This window comes from Ostrea edulis, chromosome 6 (assembly GCF_947568905.1).
Source record: "Ostrea edulis chromosome 6, xbOstEdul1.1, whole genome shotgun sequence".
NCBI classification, from domain to species: domain Eukaryota; kingdom Metazoa; phylum Mollusca; class Bivalvia; order Ostreida; family Ostreidae; genus Ostrea; species Ostrea edulis.
This window is the reverse complement of record NC_079169.1, coordinates 30,055,800-30,076,268: the sequence shown is the minus strand read 5'-3', so window position 1 is coordinate 30,076,268 and position 20,469 is coordinate 30,055,800. Positions and strand designations below refer to the sequence as shown.

The following is a 20,469-nucleotide window of genomic DNA, read 5'->3' as shown; positions in this document are numbered from 1 at the left end:
TGCATAAGTTAATTATGTTCTGGATACAGCATATTATGTAGACGATAACAGACAAGTAATTTGATGTCATTGTAATGGAGACCAAAATAAAACAATATCTAAAAATAACAACTAAAATAACAATAAAAAGAATCAAATAAAGGGTTAAGACAGGGTATCACAGAATATAGTGACATTTCCCGTGATGGAGTTTAAAACTGTACCTCTGGGAATTTCGGAGGTTTTGGGGAAAACCGTTATTCACTGACGCTTTACAATATTTATCAATTTACAATTGTTAGTTTTCTTACGTCCTTTCCTTTACAGAATATACTCTCAAAATTTGGAACCTCTAACTCTCCGATAAGTTTTCATATCTGAGATTTCTTTTTCTTATTTCTAAAGATTTTGCCGTAACTGTCATCATTTTGTTATGATTGCATATAATATGTTATTCTCATGATTGCTAACAATCTTCTTTTTCTTCAATTCACAATGTTTTCTGAAAACCAACACATCATCAATCGGTATATCAAATTCAATTCTTTATTCTTCTTACCAATAGTACAAAAGTATTGAGAAAAAACATTATAAATATTCATACAAATATACAATATGATGTGTTCACAATATACATATGTACAAACTGCACCAATATAAACATACTCATTATAGAGGGGACAGAGTATGGTGAATAGCTTTTAAGATTTTACCTAATTTTCTTAACGTGACAATATTGTCAGAATTAAAAATATCGTGTTGCTGGCTTTGCGATAATTAGTATTCCACAAAGGACACCCGTGCTGTTTTTAGTTCTCTGGTTTCCACTTCCACTTAGATAGGGCATTCTCCTACCTGTGTATGAAAAAAGCCTCAGAATAATTGAGTGAAAACACTAATATGAAATAAGATATTGGATGGTTGTTGCTTTTATTAGCGGTAATTCTTCTTTCACTTTCATTTGCAGACAAGGAATATTTCAGAGACTAGTGACTGGAAATTAGACACATTCAAGTTCAACGATTTCTCTCTCAACGGTGACGACATGATGTTGGCTGCTGTGAGGATCTTTAAAGACCTGGGGTTCAAGAGAACATTCAGAATCGATAGTGAGGTAGATGTAGCATTCTAGCTCCGTGTATAGAAGTGAGAGCGAGGTATATGTTGTACATGAATTTAAGCATGTGACCCAAATCATTAGACGTAGACGTATCATTTAGGTCGGTGACCCAAACCAATAGTGACGTAGATGTATCATTCAGCTCCGTGACCCATACCAATAGTGAATTAAATGTATCATTTAGGTCCGTGACCCAAATCAATAGTGATGTACATATATAATCAAATTCTGTAGTATTTTAGATCCGTTTCAAGAATAAATATAGGATTAAACATTCTTTTTGAAGAATTTATAGATGTGTAAACTCCGGACATTTTACTCACAAACTGAATAAAAGTGCGAAGCACTTTTATGTTAAGTTTGTGAGTAAAATGTCCGGAGTTTACACATCGATAAATTCTTCAAAAAGAATATTTGATTCTTATAATTCCAATTCATTCACTTTATTAACAATTGCAAAAATTTGAATAGTTTCCCCGCACTATGTTATTTGTTTTCAGGCGTGTATGAATACATCGCGTTTTTTGGATTTATTGATGTATAAACTCTTGTTCAGCTTTATTTTGTCCAATCAAAACAATTGGAATTATTATGGGTCACATGGAGCATTTAGGTTCAGAATTGATCAGAGCTTTCTAGCACAATTGTTACGGAAATGTACAAAAGGAAGAACATAAAACGATATAATACTGGTATCAACACTTCGCCGTTAGTTACGTCTCTGGTACACAATTTTGTGGTGAAAACATCATATTTTCCAACGTTGGCCTTTTTAATTTTCTCATCTGTAGCTTTGACACTTGTTGATTTTTCATCAATTGCAATAATTTTCCAGGGTGGGGTAAACCATAAACTTGTATAAAAACTTAATAATTAACTATGATTCATAGTTTTGGTAGGGTAGACAAGAAAAGCTTGGATATTCATCGACTGACCTGTGTGATAGAATTATATGTTAGGTGATTTCATGTCGTATTCAGGCTTGAACTCGGCGTACCCGAGTTACGATCGAATGGAGAGATTTTCAATTATTACGACGTATTGACCTCTAGTCATCTAAGCTTGGGTTGCGTTCAAGATTGTAGCGGCTAGGCTACGCGCTATGCTAAATATCTAGGTCTATTGAACGCACTGTATGAATTAACGCTTGTTATCCCCACGTAAGACTCTATGAAGCCTAGATGTTGGTTCTATTTTATAGCATTATCTAGCGCTACGTAGCCGTTACGATCTTGAACGCAGTTCTGCCTTCTCTGAGATTTAGTTTGGTAGCATGCACATGTGTCAGTTTTTAATCGATGGATGTGATTAACTTCAATATTATACGTGGGAGTAAGAAAGAACAGTGAAATATTGACCCTATTAACTAGGTTCATGTATGTACTCTGGTGCGGACCAAATACGCTCGTTGTGTCATTGAAATATTCAACCCAGAAGTACTTACCTCAAAGTAATGAAATTAGTATTGATTTTACTATTAATATTTGCATGGAATAACGATATGAAATAAACAGTAATTTAAAAGTTAACTTATAAATTTTCCCAATCTGATACAAGTCATATAATTCTTTGGTATATTATGCTATAACTTTGCTTTAAGATACCTGTGTTACTTCCGATTCCTATGGTTCCTGTTGTAAACAATAAGGGTATTCTAAACGGAAGTGCAAAGTACATGTAGGTCAATTGTGGAACAATTTCGTCAACATATTTTGAATGAAATGAAAATCCTATTGATGTCTTTACAAGGTGCTATGTCGGTGGATTCTGACTGTGAAAAAGAACTACAGGAACGTTGCCTATCACAACTGGCGTCATGCCTTCAATGTGTGTCAGTTCATGTTCGCAACCCTCAAGGTTTGTCTGCATTTTACTTCTTCATGTCATCACCAGATCGTCATCATTGTTGTACAATATTTCTATGAGTTACCCGTACTTTAAGCAGCACTTTTTCTAGTTCTAGCACTGTACATATCTTCTTATCTGACTTATTTTGTTAACATCATGGCAGTAAGATGTATACTGACCCAGCTATACCACCTCATGGATACGGTGTACATATACGGAAAATACAGAAGCTACACGTACTTGATAAACTTCAGTTCGACATTTGGATATAATATCGACGACGTTTTATCGATTAACATTCATATGTCGATTTGATATATCCCAGCAAACTCGAAATAAAAGACAGTACCACAGAGTCTTCCACATCTGTTTCATACTTAGATAGTTTATTGAACATAGATATTAACGGCAAACTAACAACTCAACTTTATGAAAAATGGCATGACTTTTCATCGTCAGCTTCCCATATTTATGTAGTGATATTCCATTATTGCCTGCATTATGATGTTTATGTCTCTCTGGTGATTTGATACAAGAGAGCTTGTTCTGCGTATGATCAGTTTTAAAATCAAAGCAGACTACTGACCAGTAAGTTGATGTTACAGGGGTTTTAACAATCTCGTTTAAAGTCAGCATTTCATAAACTCTGTGGTCGTTATAACGATTTAATTTACCAATACAGTCTGTCATTGGGTCAAATGCTGTCTGACTTGTTTCATACCAATTGTTAGGCTGTTCTTTGCACATTGATTTTGACTACGGATTACTCCGTTTACCTGTTCGGCGGGTGTGACTGGTCAACAGGGGATCCTTGCTACTCCTGGACGGGCGCTTGATCCCACCTTCGGTTTGTCCAGGGGACTCCTTTTGTTTGCCTGTATAGAAGTTATGAGATTGATCACTGTTCGTTATCTTCACCTTTATAGAAGTTATGAGATTGATCACTGTTCTTTATCTTCACCTTTATAGGAGTTATGAGATTGATCACTGTTCGTTATCTTCACCTTTATAGAAGTTATGAGATTGATCACTGTTCGTTATCTTCACCTTTATAGGAGTTATGAGATTGATCACTGTTCGTTATCTTCACCTTTATAGGAGTTATGAGATTGATTACTGTTCGTTATCTTCACCTTTATAGGAGTTATGAGATTGATCACTGTTCGTTATCTTCACCTTTATAGGAGTTATGAGATTGATCACTGTTCGTTATCTTCACCTTTATAGGAGTTATGAGATTGATCACTGTTCATTATCTTTATAGGAGTTATGAGATTGATTACTGTTCGTTATCTTCACCTATATAGGAGTTATGAGATTGATCACTGTTCGTTATCTTTCACCTTTCCATACTACGTCTATTTTAATGCCTGGAAATTCTGACAGAAAGGAAAGTGGACTGTTAAGAAAAGACATTAATTTCAATTTGGAAAATACATGAGAATATGAACTGCAACACGTCACGCTACATGAAGTATGCCGGTGTGAAGCGTCACGCTACATGAAGTATGCCGGTGTGAAGCGTCACGCTACATGAAGTATGCCGGTGTGAAGCGTCACGCTACATGAAGTATGCCGGTGTGAAGCGTCACGCTACATGAAGTATGCCGGTGTGAAGCATCACGCTACATGAAGTATGCCGGTGTGAAGCGTCGTAGTTCCTACCCTCAAATGAATTGATCATTAATTTGTATTGATTGAAAATGTAATGTTAAATATCGATGCATATATGATATATACACTTCATGGTCAAATATTTACATGTGGTGATATTACTTATATTGCTTTTCATATTCTACAGAGGTCTGAAGTAAGGCGGCATATATCGGACAAAGAGAGCCTCGCTTTGGTAGTAGCTTGCCTTTGTCATGACCTTGATCACAGAGGAACAAATAATGCTTTCCAGCAGAAGTGAGTTGATGTCTTTTACTTACAGTACAGCATCCGTTCAGATCATTCGGTATTTGTATTGAGGAAAGCCCTGGCAAGACTCCTGATCAATGGAAACATTCGGGTGACCCATTACGTATACACGACTTTTCAGGCATCTTGATACAAGTTAAAAGTACTTAGTTGTCTGTTTACGATGATGTCAGTCGACAAACACTCCTAAAATAGATTTTTATTTTCTCTCATTAAAAGAGCGATTATAGATGCATCGTGTTTATGAAGGAGCAGTGCTCGCTTTCTCATTGAAGTATGATCTTTTTTTTTATCAATTGTTGAAATACAGACAACCACAACTATCCACAAACATACGTCAATAACTAGAAAGCTATCCAATTCCAGATTTTTGCCAATCCCCCTGATCAAAATTTCGTCAATTGTCATATGCGATTGCTGCAATTTTACTTTTAACAATAAGCATCCATGTTTAATAATTTCTCTTGCTTGTAGATATTAGGCGTAGGTGTACGGCCCATGGCCAGCAACTTTGAGACCAATCCTCGTTCATAATATTTTACAGCACTGCTCAATTGGTCTTTTTTTTTTTAATCTCAGAACTGTTATCAAACGTATTATGGTGTACTTGTTATTTTCTACAGAACAAGCTCTGCTCTGGCTCAGCTGTACGGCACAAAGGCAACCTTGGAACACCACCATTTTAATCATGCTGTTATGATTTTAAATAGTGAGGTAAAACGACATGTTCACTCATTAAATTAAATTTACTCTTACAAATAACCACCAAAAAAAAAATTATAAACACTTTTTATAAAACTAATGAGATAAACTAGAATTATTGGATTTTGGAACTTGAGAGTTGCAAAAATAGTAGTGAAATAAAGTAGCTAGCATTAACTGTAAAATGATGTACAATATTTTCATTTTCTAGTTTTCATTTTTCGTGAACAGGGCCATAACATCTTTGGAAACTTTAATTCTGAAGAGTACGGCGAGGTGATTAACTTGCTGAAGGAAGCAATATTGGCCACCGATCTTTCCCGCCATATCCAGTAAGTCCTCATTATCCACAGCTTAATATGAGCTATAAAGCTGACGGCGAGATTTCTGTGATGGTGTGAACTTGTCTGATCTAATGTACTGGAGATCAATGTACGAACGGCTCAAAGGAAGAGCATCTGGTGTAATATATATATATATGTATATATATATATATATATATATATATATATATATATATATATATATGTATGTATGTATGTCGGATTTCGCAAACCAGTTAATTTCATTGATTTGATTCCGTTCTCGCATTCTTCACCGATGGTATAAACGCATGAAGATTTGGGCATATTGATCTATAGAATTCATTAGATATTGAGTCCTTGATAATGTCATGTTTTTAATAGAACATTTATTCGCGACTACTTTATTTCGCGATTCACATGTGGTAAACTTTTCACGATCGAGCCTTTTACGTCAACATTGACAGAATTCAAGGACTGGTTCGCGACGAGAAATATTCGCGACGACGAGGTTCTCGCTAATCTCGTGAAATTTTCTCGCACGCGAATAAAAGTTTGTCTACAGTACAACTGCATGTACATGTAACTAAAAGCAATGTGAAACTGGAACCAAGAATGAGACTTTTGTCTCTTTAGCTCACCTGAGCTGAAACTTTTCTGATCACATTCTGCCTGGCGTTCCTCTATCTGTCGATCCGTCCGTAAACTTGGGCCTATTTTAAGATGACAAGTTTAGCACAAATTACATCACTCCAAGGCTGTAAATTGAAATCGTTTTGGTGGTTTTATGTCTTCTGCTACATGTGTCAAATTGGAAGGCGTTTTATATCGTGGTCTTTGTGATTTTGTTTATCTGGTAGACTTTTCAAATATTCATCTTGTTATTCTTGCACATGAAGGACAAATGACGGAATTTTATAACAATGTTTATTCCAACAACAGTATTTATAATATTTGACAGAGTTAGAGACAAATTTTTTGCCATGGTTGACTCGGGAATGAAGAATTGGGATGATAGAGAGTCACGTGACATACTACGTAGCGTATTGATGACGACATGTGATGTGGCAGCCATAACAAAACCTTGGAAAATCCAAAGAAAAGTAAAAGAAAATACGTTGTATTCCCCCATTATATGAACGCATGAAAATTTTATCTATATATGTACATTTTACCTGTGTCACAATCTTGAACCCTTAGGGGCGATGTCAAAATATATATGTGGGATAACAATTTACAGGTTGTATTTGGGGGAGGGGAGTAAATTTCCTATAAGTTTCTGTCGTTGGACATCGATGATAATTATGATTCTTTGAAACGAATTATCATTTTCATCATATTTTCAAAGTGACTTTTAAAGACTACTTGTACACTTTTATTTGTGAATAAATAGTTGAAAAGGTATGTAGAATGTTAATAGTACTTGAACTCGACAACATTCATCATTTTAGTTTCAAAAGGGGTAAGGACGGGGGTCTTGATGAAAATTGTGCGAATTTAGTTGGGTTTTTTTTGGCAGACATTTCAACTTTTGATCTTGCCCCTTGATATACGTACCCTGCGACGATAATAGCAAATAAGGAATTTCTATTGGCTGTTAGAATTAACATTAATTTTCTCTTAGGTTGCTGATCTTGTGATGACCGAATTCTTTGATCAAGGTGATAAGGAAAGAAATGAATTGAAGATACAGCCACAGGTTAGGCCTATTGATTGGTTGACATCAGATTATTATATCTATCTATCTATCTATCTATCTATCTATCTATCTATCTATCTATCTATCTATATATATATATATATATATATATATATAAATGAAACCTGTAGTACCTTGGTGTATGGTTTGTAATCACGTAGATAAGAAATGAAAGGCTACAGGATGTGTAAACTCGCAAGCATATAATTATGTCAACTTATAATTAAATATCGTAAAATCCTAATATACCGTCATGATTCACATTACTAAATGTTACCAGTGTTAATGATCACAAATCACACTAATGAATGTTACTGATCACGTATCACATTACTAAATGTTACTGATCACGTATCACGTTACTAAATGTTACTGATCACGTATCACACTACTAAATGTTACTGATCACGTATCACATTACTAAATGTTACTGATCACGTATCACGTTACTAAATGTTACTGATCACGTATCACATTACTAAATGTTACTGATCCCGTATCACATTACTAAATGTTACTGATCACGTTACTAAATGTTACTGATCACATTACTAAATGTTACTGATCACGTTACTAAATGTTACTGATCATGTATCACGTTACTAAATGTTACTGATCATGTATCACATTACTAAATGTTACTGATCATGTATCACATTACTTAATGTTACTGATCATGTATCACATTATTAAATGGTACTGATCACGTTAATAAATGTTACTGATCACGTTACTAAATGTTACTGATCATGTGTCACATTACTAAATGTTACTGATCACGTATCACATTACTAAATCTTACTGATCACGTTACTAAATCTTACTGATCATGTATCACATTACTAAATCTTACTGATCACGTTACTAAATGTTATGATCATGTATCACATTACTAAATGTTACTGATCACGTATCACATTACTAAATGTCACTGATCACGTTAATAAATGTTACTGATCACGTATCACATTACTAAATGTTACTGATCACGTTACTAAATGTAACTGATCACGTTACTAAATGTTACTGATCCCGTATCACATTACTAAATGTTACTGATCACGTTTCACATTACTATATGTTACTGATCACGTTACTAAATGTTACTGATCATGTATCACATTACTAAATGTTACTGATCACGTATCACATTACTAAATGTTACTGATCACGTATCACATTACTAAATGTTACTGATCACGTTACTAAATGTTACCGATCACGTTACTAAATGTTACTGATCCCGTATCACATTGCTAAATGTTACTGATCACATTACTAAATGTTACTGATCATGTTACTAAATGTTACTGATCACGTTACTAAATGTTACTGATCCCGTATCACATTACTAAATGTTACTGATCACATTACTAAATGTTACTGATCCCGTATCACATTACTAAATGTTACTGATCACATATCACGTTACTAAATGTTACTAATCACGTTACTAAATGTTACTGATCCCGTATAACATTACTAAATGTTACTGATCACATTACTAAATGTTACTGATCACGTTACTAAATGTTACTGATCACGTTACTAAATGTTACTGATCCCGTATCACATTACTAAATGTTACTGATCACATTACTTAATGTTACTGATCCCGTATCACATTACTAAATGTTACTGATCACGTATCACGTTACTAAATGTTACTAATCACGTTACTAAATGTTACTGATCACGTTACTAAATGTTACTGATCACATTACTAAATGTTACTGATCATATTACTAAATGCTACTGATCCCGTATCACATTACTAAATGTTACTGATCACGTATCACGTTACTAAATGTTACTAATCACGTTACTAAATGTTACTGATCCCGTATCACATTACTAAATGTTACTGATCCCGTATCACATTACTAAATGTTACTGATCACGTTACTAAATGTTACTGATCCCGTATCACATTACTAAATGTTACTGATCACATTACTAAATGTTACTGATCCCGTATCACATTACTAAATGTTACTGATCACGTTACTAAATGTTACTGATCCCGTATCACATTACTAAATGTTACTGATCCCGTTACTAAATGTTACTGATCACGTTACTAAATGCTACTGATCACGTTACTAAATGTTACTGATCACATTACTAAATGTTACTGATCACGTTATTAAATGTTACTAATCACGTATCACATTACTAAATGTTACTGATCACGTATCACGTTACTAAATGTTACTAATCACGTATCACGTTCCTAAATGTTACTGATCCCGTATCACATGACTAAATGTTACTGATCCCGTTACTAAATGTTACTGATCACGTTACTAAATGTTACTGATCACATTACTAAATGTTACTGATCACGTTATTAAATGTTACTAATCACGTATCACATTACTAAATGTTACTGATCACGTATCACGTTCCTAAATGTTACTAATCACGTATCACGTTCCTAAATGTTACTGATCACGTATCACATTACTAAATGTTACTGATCACGTTACTAAATGTTACTGATCACATTTCACATTACTATATGTTACTGATCACATTACTAAATGTTACTGATCACGTTACTAAATGTTACTGATCACGTTACTAAATGTTACTGATCACGTATCACATTACTAAATGTTACTGATCACATTACTAAATGTTACTGATCACGTTACTAAATGTTACTGATCACGTTACTAAATGTTACTGATCACGTTACTAAATATTACTGATCACATTACTAAATGTTACTGATCACATTCACATCACTAAATGCTACTGATCCCGTATCACATTACTAAATGTTACTGATCACGTATCACATTACTAAATGTTACTGATCACGTTTCACGTTACTAAATGTTGCTGATCACGTATCACATTACTAAATGTTACTGATCACGTCACTCAATGTTACTGATCATGATTCACACTACTACGTGATACTGATAATAAATTACAATGTTAAATGTTATTAATCACGGGTTTCATGGATGACTGCAAATACTGTGTGACAGTTAAGATGGATTGTTTTCCACTTTGGGTTTATTTTTGTTTACGAGAATACAATGATAATATGACATGATCCGTAGTCTGATCAAAGTGTTGCGGCGGTTTTGTAAGATGATTTGGGTCAAATTATCAGTTTCGAAACTTTTATAAAATGTGTTTACAAAGTGTGTATTGAACTTACATTTGCCATTGTGTGTCCGTTCATATTAAAAGGTAACACAGGGGCTAAGCCCGTTTTGGGCCCGAACTCTGTGATACCATAAATATAGAAAGGGGTCTAACTCTGACCCAGATAAAAAACTAACATTCGCTTCAAATGCCTAAAAAATCTTAAACTAGGTACGCTATGCGTAATTTGTCGTTTTCCTTGCATAGATTAATGTTTTAACTATTTGCATGCCAAATTTGAAGTCACAGGACCGCCGCGGTGGCCGAGAAGATAGAGCGTTCGCCCCGCATGCGGAAGGCTGGGGTTCGAATCCCGGCCGCGACAGACCTAAGTCGTTAAAACAGGTAGTGACAGTTCCATCGCCAAACGCTCGGCATCAGGTGTGAAGGTCACGGGTCCTCGGAGATGACCTTAAAAACGGATGACCCGTGTCACAGTAGGTGTGGCACGCTAAAGAACCATCACTGTTCAATGACCGTAAGCGCCGAGCATTGGCCTAAATTTGAAGCCCTTCACCGGTCTTGGTGACGTCTCCATATGAGTGAAAAATTCTCGAGTGAGACGTTAAGCAAGATACAATCAATCAATCAATCAAGTCACAGGTTCTTAAAATAACAAAGATATACGTCATCGTTCTCTCGATTTCACTTGTTTATTTTGACTAGGACATTTACCGGTCCAGGTCACGGAATCCTTTCTCGCCCATGACAGCAGCGAAATTCAGGCTTGTGTGGAAGATTTCGGGCCTGTCAATTAAAATTTCACATCAATATTATACGCTACTTACTTCCTCATTCACAGAGTTCGGGCCCAAAACGGGCTTAGCCCCTGTGAAAGGTAATACATTGAATTGAACGAAATCTGTTTTGATTGTCATATGGCAGTCCATAAACTTATGAATTATAAATCACGTGATTGCGGACCATACTTCAGGATCTCTAGACACGAGTTGAATATAGATATATTACCACCCTAAGATTTAACAAATATGTGTAACAACCGTGTGGTTATGATTCTAGGCATGTATGGATAGAGAGAAAGAGGACGAACTTCCCAAATTACAGCTAAGTTGGATCGATGGAATATGTCTTCCTTTGTATAAGGTAAAATACAATAGGACCACTGAACGTTTTATCAGGGGATATTGGATTTCTCTGTTAAAACGGAAAAGCCTATGCTTTCTTACACCCGGGAGTGCAAGACTTCACTGATAAAAGTTCAATAACTCGTTTAAATGCATATTATTGCCTAAACATGTTAAAGCTTTTAATGTCAGTTGTATTTCATTTTACAGCAACATTCATATTGCTCTAAACAACTGACGACGTCGTTCAATTACATTCCCAGAGGATTTTTTCTAATCAGATTCATTTGTAAGCCATTTTTCAATGTAATATATAACCCAAGCACGACTTATTTTGCAATATTTATTTCCGATAACACATTAGTCTCTAGACGGACATTTTCACTCATTATAACACGAGTGCAATACGAGGTAAAGTTCGGAACGTCTCAGGACGGATTCAGTGCATTAAGAAGAAATTGCATAATGTTTTAAAACAATTATTTATTAACAAAAAGTTTCAAATTTAAGGGCCATTCTCAATAGGTGTGAATTTCACATTCATAGCTATATATACAATAAAATGGTGGTTTTTTTTTCAATTTAAGCACGTTCGAAACTATTACATTACTATTAAATTGATATGAAGAAATCAACTATTCCCATAAAACTGATACTTGACAGCGGTGTGATCTAATGTTTGTGTTCAAAGATTTTGTTACTTAAGAAATGAAATAGAGAGAACCAAATGCACTGTAAGCACAATACGACACTGTAAATTTTCAGTTCAAACAAATATATATTTTAAAAGTATGAATAAAAAGTTTATCAGTAAGCAGATATAAAAATAATAAATTCTAGGCGGAAAATCTGACAGTTTCACTTTGACAAAAAATTATACTTCGTTGTGTGAAATTTACTAATTAGCTATAAAATACTGTACATCGTGATATTATTTATAAAGATTATACTTTGTGACGTCATTATAAAACCATTACTGCGGAACTGTTACTATAGTAGTAAGTATTCCACAATGATGCCCTGTATGAATATTTTATGCGAAAAGTGAAATATTTCTGTTTCCACAGAGTGAAATGAAGGCGCGTCATGAACTTGTCCTTTTAAATTTTCATCGAACATTGACATACACATAACCAATAACATAACATGTGTCATATAAAGAAAATCATTTACAAAAATAAGCATGGGAAGTTTTCACAGGGATAGTTTATAGTTTTGAAAATTTTAATTTGATTTTAAGCACATAATGAAATTATTGGAATATCAGTATAATATATCTTTTTTTTTAATTCAACAGGCTTTATCAAACCTTGATGTTTCTTTTAAACCTCTCTATGACGGAGTCCTTACGAACAGATCCTGTTGGGAAGTTCTAGACGCTGAAAGACTTGCCAAAGATGCCGTTATGCATACGGAGGTTTAAGAAGAATCCAATTGTGCTGCGAAATTCTACCGTTATATTCCTCTGATTGAAATTACTTAGTTCCAATTAACGCAAGATTTGCATGCAAGTGCAAATATCATAAACTAATTGCAATAAACAGTCCAATGTTTTCCTCCACAACTATTAAAATCACACACAATTTACTTTTTATTTTCATACTCAATAAAAGTATCAAGATTGTATGCTGGTATTAACTTTAAATATTATCATCGTTCGTTCCATTTTATGTCATTATTGGCAACTTTATTATCTTTGCTAAAAGCCAAGGACAAATTTGTAGTTCACGTATGTTATTAAGTGGATAAATAATGCAAGATCTTAAAGTGAAAACATGCACAATTGTATTGAATGGAATGAATTAACCGTTTGTCAGAATAAATTCTACTTTCTTTATATTTCTTTCCATTGCGACATGAACGCCCGAGATTTCACATGGATGATGCCTGAGAGGAGGTTGATCTAATTGTTTATGGTTAATGGAAAGGAATTTTCTCATGAGCACCGAAGCTAATGTCACAAGATCTAGTAATATATCAATATATCATCTGCGTGTACCTAAAGTTTTTGGGTGGTCTTAAAATCAAATTGAGAGACTGTAAAGTTTAAGAGATGCTGTTAAGATGATATTTTAAAAGTGCCTTTGCACCGACAGTTTCCTAAAAAGCGAACTCGGGTAAAAACAACTGCTTATAAATTTTGTTGACAAGCAATGACAGGGTATTCTCGGCTGATTAAAAATTTATTTGATCAAATGGAGATCGAAAACAAATTAAATATTTATGAATGCCATTCACAGTATAAATGCACACTACACACTTCTGTACTCCATCTGCTTACATGGAACCATTTTCGAGTTGCTAGATCAGCAGATATAATGGATACGAAACAGGTTTTCCAGTTGCTTGGAAGGTCTGCTACGTATCTCCAGTAGAAGAGGATCTAGGGCGGCCGACACCCACATTTTTCCTTTCCTTCAATGACCTACTTCTTTGGGGTAGGGAGTCCTCAGCAAAAGAAATTTTCTTGGCTTTCTCTGTCGAGGTTTCATTGTCGTTTTTCTTCTTTTTCAAAGATGATTTCCGCACGTGATGTTTTTCTGACTTGTCTGCTCGGGGGGTGGATCTTCGTGTCTCGATGTTGTCTGACTGGTCTCCACGGGGGTTGGATCTTCGTGTCTCGATGTTGTCTGACTTGTGCAATTCCTGTCGACGCTTGGAAACATTAGTAAAAGAGAGACTTCGCTCGACACTGGACTTGGCCCCTTCTGAAGAACACTCCCTCGCCAGTCTTGGAGATTTTTTCACCTCTGTAGATGTACTAGTTTCCTTGTGGTTCTTCTCGAGGCCCTTTTTGTCTTTTGATAGTTTTCGAACAAGTTTGGGTGAGGTTTCCTTTTCCCGCGAACCTATCGAATCGTGGTTGTCCTCAGGATTTGTGACAGGCAAGATAAGCAGTTCTTCAGCATTTGACCTTGGGGATTCACCCCTTACACTGACCACGGAACCAAAATCAGATGGAGTGCCGACATCAAACCTATGAAGGTCGGATTTAGTTCGATAGAAATTCCGCTGATGATTCATATCGGCTACCGACTTCCTCGGACGACGGACAGAAGATATGTACTCCGGATCACCGACCCATAATGCATTACTTCCTTCTTTGAAAGGACTGTTCCCGCCTTTCCTGGCTGCTATAGGAGCGTGTAATTTGTTGATAAATGTAGCGGCAATAACCGTCGCACGAAATGATGAGGATTTTATCGGCTGTTCATCACGGGCATGCCTGCGGGACAGTCCCGGTGGACTACCTACCTCATCTGAAAATAAGCAGATGTATATTTTCTGTATTGCGTCAAGAATTTTCTGGGATAAATCTCAAGGGCTGAAATCATATTAACTACAATGAATAATGCAGTCTGTGATTTTTGTGTGCAGGGCATTCAACTCATTGATACAATGTACCAATAGAAATGATATTCTCTTATACAAATCATATTGTGTTATTATTATTTTGATGCAGTGATATATATGAATAAAAAATCAGATAATTTTGAAACAAATTAGATATGACAAAACCCCAAATTTATAATATCTTTCGTAGAAAATAACTTCGAGGTATAAGTACCGGAGGTGATAATTTACATAAATTGTCTGGTGATTTGAGTATTACATGACAATAAATGTAAAATACCGTATTATATCATACTTATTTCTAGTATGATCTAGATGCTTAAAACAGCTGCTAAGTGTGCCGGTGTTTTTATATACCACTGGACTGTACAACACAGTGTACAGATTGATTTATCTCGCGATGAGCATTGTATTTGATATATAACTTTTAAATGAAATTGTCAGATTTTCTATATTATATATATTTTTCAAATTAAAAAAGAAGAAAAATATGCAGTTCCTGAGTATATTCAATACACTAGTGCTTTCTGGATTTTAATAGGGTCTCCTACACACACTAACAGTGGCGTAGCCTGAGGGGTCTGGGGGCCGCTCAAGGCCCCCAGCGGGTCCAGGGCAGGGCCCTGGTAGGGGGTCCGGGGGAGACTAATGTACCGCAGATACTGCAGACATTTATTTTTCACCTATGTTTGTAGCATTTAATAGGGGTTTTTTGTTGTTGTTGTTGTTGGTTTTTTATGTGTACGCCCGGGCGTTTTGACGTCAACGTAGCTACGCGCCTGACTAAAAGGAATATCCCGTACAATTTGGCCAGAAGGATTTGCACTATACTGAAGACAAAAGACTGGCGAAATTGAACATATTTCTTATACACAGAGTTCTCCGGAAACACTCGCTCTTTCAGAACAAAAGACCACGATCATTTCCTAATGCCATTTATGACAACTTACAACCCAAAACAGGAAGCCAAAAAGAATTTTGCATTTATTGAGCGTGATTTGGAACTTCAGAAAATTATCCCCAGATCTGGCTAACTCCCCAGCCAAAGACAATCACCTAACTTATTATGTATCCATTCCCTCCTCACAAAGCATCATGACGTCATAGCAGACGTCTCTAAACTTCATATTCCGGGGGGGGGGGGGGGGGGGGCGATCCAGAAAGCGCTAGTGTAATGAATATACTTTAAAAGTAAAAACTGCATGTTTTCCTTACCTTTTTTAATTTGAATCACTTTCACTGATATCATCAGAATAAATCTTTTTATAAAATCCAAATATCTCGACCTTGTTACGGGTCTTCAGTCATGTTTTCTTTAAAAAAAAAAAAAAACGACAGAAGAAGACCGGTAACAGAAGAAGACCGGTAACACGGTCAAAATATTTCAAATTAGTGTTTAGAGGTTTTTTTCATCAATTATATATATAATACCTACCCCCAATTTTGTTTTTCAGCGGGGTTGGAGATCCGTATTTCGGGATGATAGAGATTTACATTACAATAGTACCTACCCCTAATTTTGTTTTTCAGCGGGGTCGGAGATCCGTATTTCGGGACAATGACCAGCGGGTAAGGATTAACAATTCCCTCATCCTGGTCAGTCAGCCTTTTGTCAAGGTCATACAGCGAAGTCGCTCTACTTTCATCGTCCGCTTCAAAGCAAAAAAAAAAAAAAAAAAAATGAACTTCGTCAGTATTACTTTTCTATCAATGTATGTAGTACTTAGAAAAAATAGACCATAAGTAAAACTCACGTGAAATACGATGTCGGTGCTTCGATATTCTTGCTGAAAATGATATTCTTTTAACAAACATTCTTCTATTGCTATCAAATCCTAATGCTGCTGTTGGCGGTTGTTGTCATTTTATGAATACGAGATAGAAGATAAGCTTCTATGGACGATTCTCCCATATACATTTTTTATGAACTTACTAGGGCACACAGTACGTGCATTCTGGCAAAATACCTTTGTCTCGTTATTGGGTTCAATGCTAAAATGCCGGGATTATAATTTATTTTGTTATAAATGACAAAAGTTTCTGTAACACAATACCATGATGAATGTAAATGCTCTGTCATTAATGTCGCCCTTAGTGTGTCATATGTACCCACGATTTCCTGGCGAGTCTTGTAATTCTTGGGTGACTATTCTTATTACTTCAACATTACACCTCGTACGCCATGAAATATACAGTCAATTGTACTAAAGTAATTCATTGTTGAAAAGTATATTTTTAAAATTTGGATAAACTATGCCTTACTGTAAAGTGTAGAATCTTCCGCTTGGTCGTGATTCGTCTCTTGTTCCAGCTGTAGGCGCAGCAAAATCTGTTTTATTTCATTTTCATCTCTGGAATGCTGACGGACGAAATAACTCCTTTGTTTCTCGATGATTTTCTGTCTTTTCTCACATTCTAATTTTTCCACACTATTTCTGATGGTCATTTCTTTCATGTTATGTACCTCTAACGAAACACTCGGCTTCAACCCGTGACGATCTGTATTCTTCATCATTTCTTTCACATCAGGCGCCTTACATTCCTATGCAGCCTGTGCATTTGACCGCTTTTTTTCGTTAAATGTCAAGTTTTAATTTCATGCCCATTAGAAATCGTTGATAATCTATCTCGCCAATAATAAGTGGACGGTTACATATTTTCTGCAATGGCTTCTCCAACGCAGTTGATATTTACTGTGTTGAACTGTAACCCCTTGTTCATTTCTTTACTGGCTTTGCATCATGCAATGGTAAACAAAGATTTGTTTCACTTTAAATCTGAAATATTTATGGAGTTCTCGTTTTAAAGTATTATTTGCCTTCGAAAATTGCAAACGTTTATTTTCTCAAATTTCAATTTAAAAGTTATGAAATTCATTTGTGATTATGGACCGATAGTTAACAACACACCAAAACGAAGCCCAAACAAAGGTAAATTCAATGTTCCCACACACGAATCCACGTGGAAAGTTTAAAGATTTGAACGTTCAATTCAAATTATCAAATATGGTTTGGAGTGATAGGCTGTGCGTTGATACACTAAATTTGGCATCCATTCAGAATCCCACCTCGGTTCCGGAAACGATAAAACTAGTCAGTGTTTGAGGCTGTGTCTCAGCTCAGAGAATTAAAAGAAAATAATTTTGTTCACAGTTCATAAATGGATGATCACGAAATCGTTGTCTCGAGCACTTTTCGTCCGAGAGTCATTTTCTCCTCTGGGTCAGTTTTCTCCTGTAAGTCGTTTTGTCTTCTGGTTCAGAATTTCATTTTCCCTCACATTTAATTGGCCGGTTTGGGTAATAACAGTCTCTATCGGCTATAAATAAGTGATGAGGTACTCTCGTCTGCTGTGACACTTCACGTGGAGTGCAGAAATTTATGCCACTGCAGGTTTGACCTTTTATAGTTTAATTTATTTATTACACTTTCAATCGGTTTAGATACCATTGTAAAATTGACTACTTTAAAAAGTGGAGATCACTCTTTCCTTCGTTGAATGCAACATTTTTGTAATAAACGAAAAATGGGACCAAAGTTTAAGCAAACATATTTAATATGTATCAGCAAATAAAGCCAGAGTGTAGGGTATTGATATAGAGAAACTTATGAATGTTATGAATATGCATATGATCATTAAATTCCTATTAATAAAACCTAGATAAATTTGAGTAAATGATAAAGAGGTATTTAAAACCCGAGATATTAAAATTGAAAAGTGACAAACATTGTTCAGGTGTAAAGAATTAAGAGGTGACTGTATCACCCGACAACTTTTCTTGAAGGAGTCTGTACTAAATTTGACCCTACACGTGCGTCTTGTCCGGGGTCACATTTAAACACTATCTGAAAATCGTATTTTTGGAGGAAAAATTATAAACATTTGATTTAGTCTCAAAGAAATCCATGATATTGATGGAAGTCAAAAGATTACAGAATAAATAGAGAAGCATGGATTACTTGGAATCTAATGCTGTTGATTGACAAAACATGAGGTTTTTTATCACGTGGTTCTTGTTAGAATACAATGTTAAAACGTGGTCCAAAACTATACTTTTTATATTGAAAGTGATGGAAAATGGAAACGCTTTCTTAAGATACATTTCTTCTCCGAACAGATTATTCATCATGAATATATAAATATCATTATACATTAAAATAACATCAATGGAAGGACGAAATGTCCATAGGCAATTTCATTTTATATATACATGCATTTCTTTTGAAATTGACTTGATTTCCTCCTCAACAATGAATACATATTTGTTACAAACTACATGTAGTTAGATTCAGGTTTTTGTACTCTGTCCGCGTATTCATTACCAAATATGAAGATCGTCAAGGTCAAATGGTGTATTGGCTGTTCCGTGTAAAGTAACGAATGGGTCAACGATATGATATTTCACTTATACTTTTAAAAACTATATAAAAATACATGTAATGATAATGAGGATTGTGAATTAATTCTGCAATGCTTGCTACCTTCATCACCAGATAAAACAACAAAGAAAGCATTTATGTGCTAGCGGGTACCCAGACGATATGTTTACTTCCAATTTTTAATAACATATGTGACTTTTAATAACATAACATGTAAAACACAAGATCATAAGATTCTCAACTGAACATTATCAAAAAATTATTACATAAATAATTATTTTTACACATCATAGCAGACGTCTTGTGTTTTAAAGAAAATGGTTGATATACATGGATTTACTTCCTCTCCCTTCCCCTTTATCGTCCCCCCCCCCCCTCTTTTATCTCCCCTCTCTCCCTCCTCTCCTTTTACCTTCCTATTTTCCCTTTCTCCCTTCCCCTTTTATCTTCTCTCTCTCCCTCCTTCCTTTGATCTTCCCTCCCTCCCTCCCTCCCTCCTTTTAGCTTCTCTCTCTCCCTCCTTCCTTTTATCTTCCCTCTCTCCCTCCTTCCTTTTATCTTCCCTCTCTCCCTCCTTCCTTTTATCTTCCCTCTCTCCCTCCTTCCTTTTATCTTCCCTTTCTCCCTTCCCCTTTTATCTTCTCTCTCTCTCTCCCTCCCTTTTATCTTCCATCTCTCCCCCTTTATCTTCCCTTTTTCCCTCCTTCCTTTTATCTTCCCCCCTCTCTCTCTCCCTCCTTCCCTTTTATCTTCCCTCTCTCCCTCCTTCCTTTTATCTTCCCTTTCTCCATCCCCCTTTTATCTTCCCTCTCTTCCTCCTTCCCTTTTATCTTCCCCCTCCCTCCCTCTCCCTCCTTCCCTTTTATCTTCTGTGGTAGTTGTACTTAGTTTAGTTTTATATTGCCATTCACATTTA

The 20,469-nt window shown here is 35.4% G+C and overlaps 2 protein-coding genes across 4 annotated transcripts in view; one reads left to right on the top strand and one right to left on the bottom strand.

Annotated features, from left to right (window-relative positions):
• Positions 1–13,446, top strand: part of LOC125646363 (dual 3',5'-cyclic-AMP and -GMP phosphodiesterase 11A-like) — an 81,921-nt gene extending 68,475 nt beyond the window's left edge. For 2 of the 3 annotated variants that reach the window (XM_048872606.2, XM_048872608.2), the window contains 9 exons: positions 947–1,093; positions 2,849–2,956; positions 4,749–4,858; positions 5,494–5,584; positions 5,804–5,904; positions 6,836–6,977; positions 7,499–7,573; positions 11,756–11,839; positions 13,118–13,446. In XM_048872606.2, the coding sequence (XP_048728563.2) occupies positions 947–1,093; positions 2,849–2,956; positions 4,749–4,858; positions 5,494–5,584; positions 5,804–5,904; positions 6,836–6,977; positions 7,499–7,573; positions 11,756–11,839; positions 13,118–13,243 (984 nt within the window). In that variant the 3' untranslated portion in view covers positions 13,244–13,446. Of the gene's footprint in view, positions 1–946; positions 1,094–2,848; positions 2,957–4,748; positions 4,859–5,493; positions 5,585–5,803; positions 5,905–6,835; positions 6,978–7,498; positions 7,574–11,755; positions 11,840–12,030; positions 12,110–13,117 lie in introns of all 3 variants that reach the window. The other variant, XM_048872607.2, reaches the window with a different exon arrangement.
• Positions 13,447–13,984: 538 nt separating this feature from the next.
• Positions 13,985–18,554, bottom strand: LOC125646364 (uncharacterized). The gene is made up of 3 exons (XM_056142366.1): positions 17,437–18,554; positions 16,686–16,826; positions 13,985–15,080 (listed from the first exon to the last, which is right to left on the bottom strand). The coding sequence occupies exons 1-3, from the start codon at positions 17,687–17,689 to the stop codon at positions 14,179–14,181; spliced, it is 1,296 nt and encodes a 431-aa protein (XP_055998341.1). The 5' UTR covers positions 17,690–18,554; the 3' UTR covers positions 13,985–14,178.
• Positions 18,555–20,469: the final 1,915 nt, after the last annotated feature.

What these genes read in the sequence shown, in the direction of transcription:
- LOC125646364 (XM_056142366.1), bottom strand. Translation starts at nt 17,689, where the DNA reads ATGATGAAGAATACAGATCGTCACGGGTTGAAGCCGAGTGTTTCGTTA. An exon ending in GGAAGATTCTACACTTTACA is followed by an intron (nt 16,827 to 17,436) that starts GTAAGGCATAGT and finishes TTTGCTTTGAAG; the next exon opens with CGGACGATGAAAGTAGAGCG. An exon ending in GCTGAAAAACAAAATTAGGG is followed by an intron (nt 15,081 to 16,685) that starts GTAGGTACTATT and finishes GCTTATTTTCAG; the next exon opens with ATGAGGTAGGTAGTCCACCG.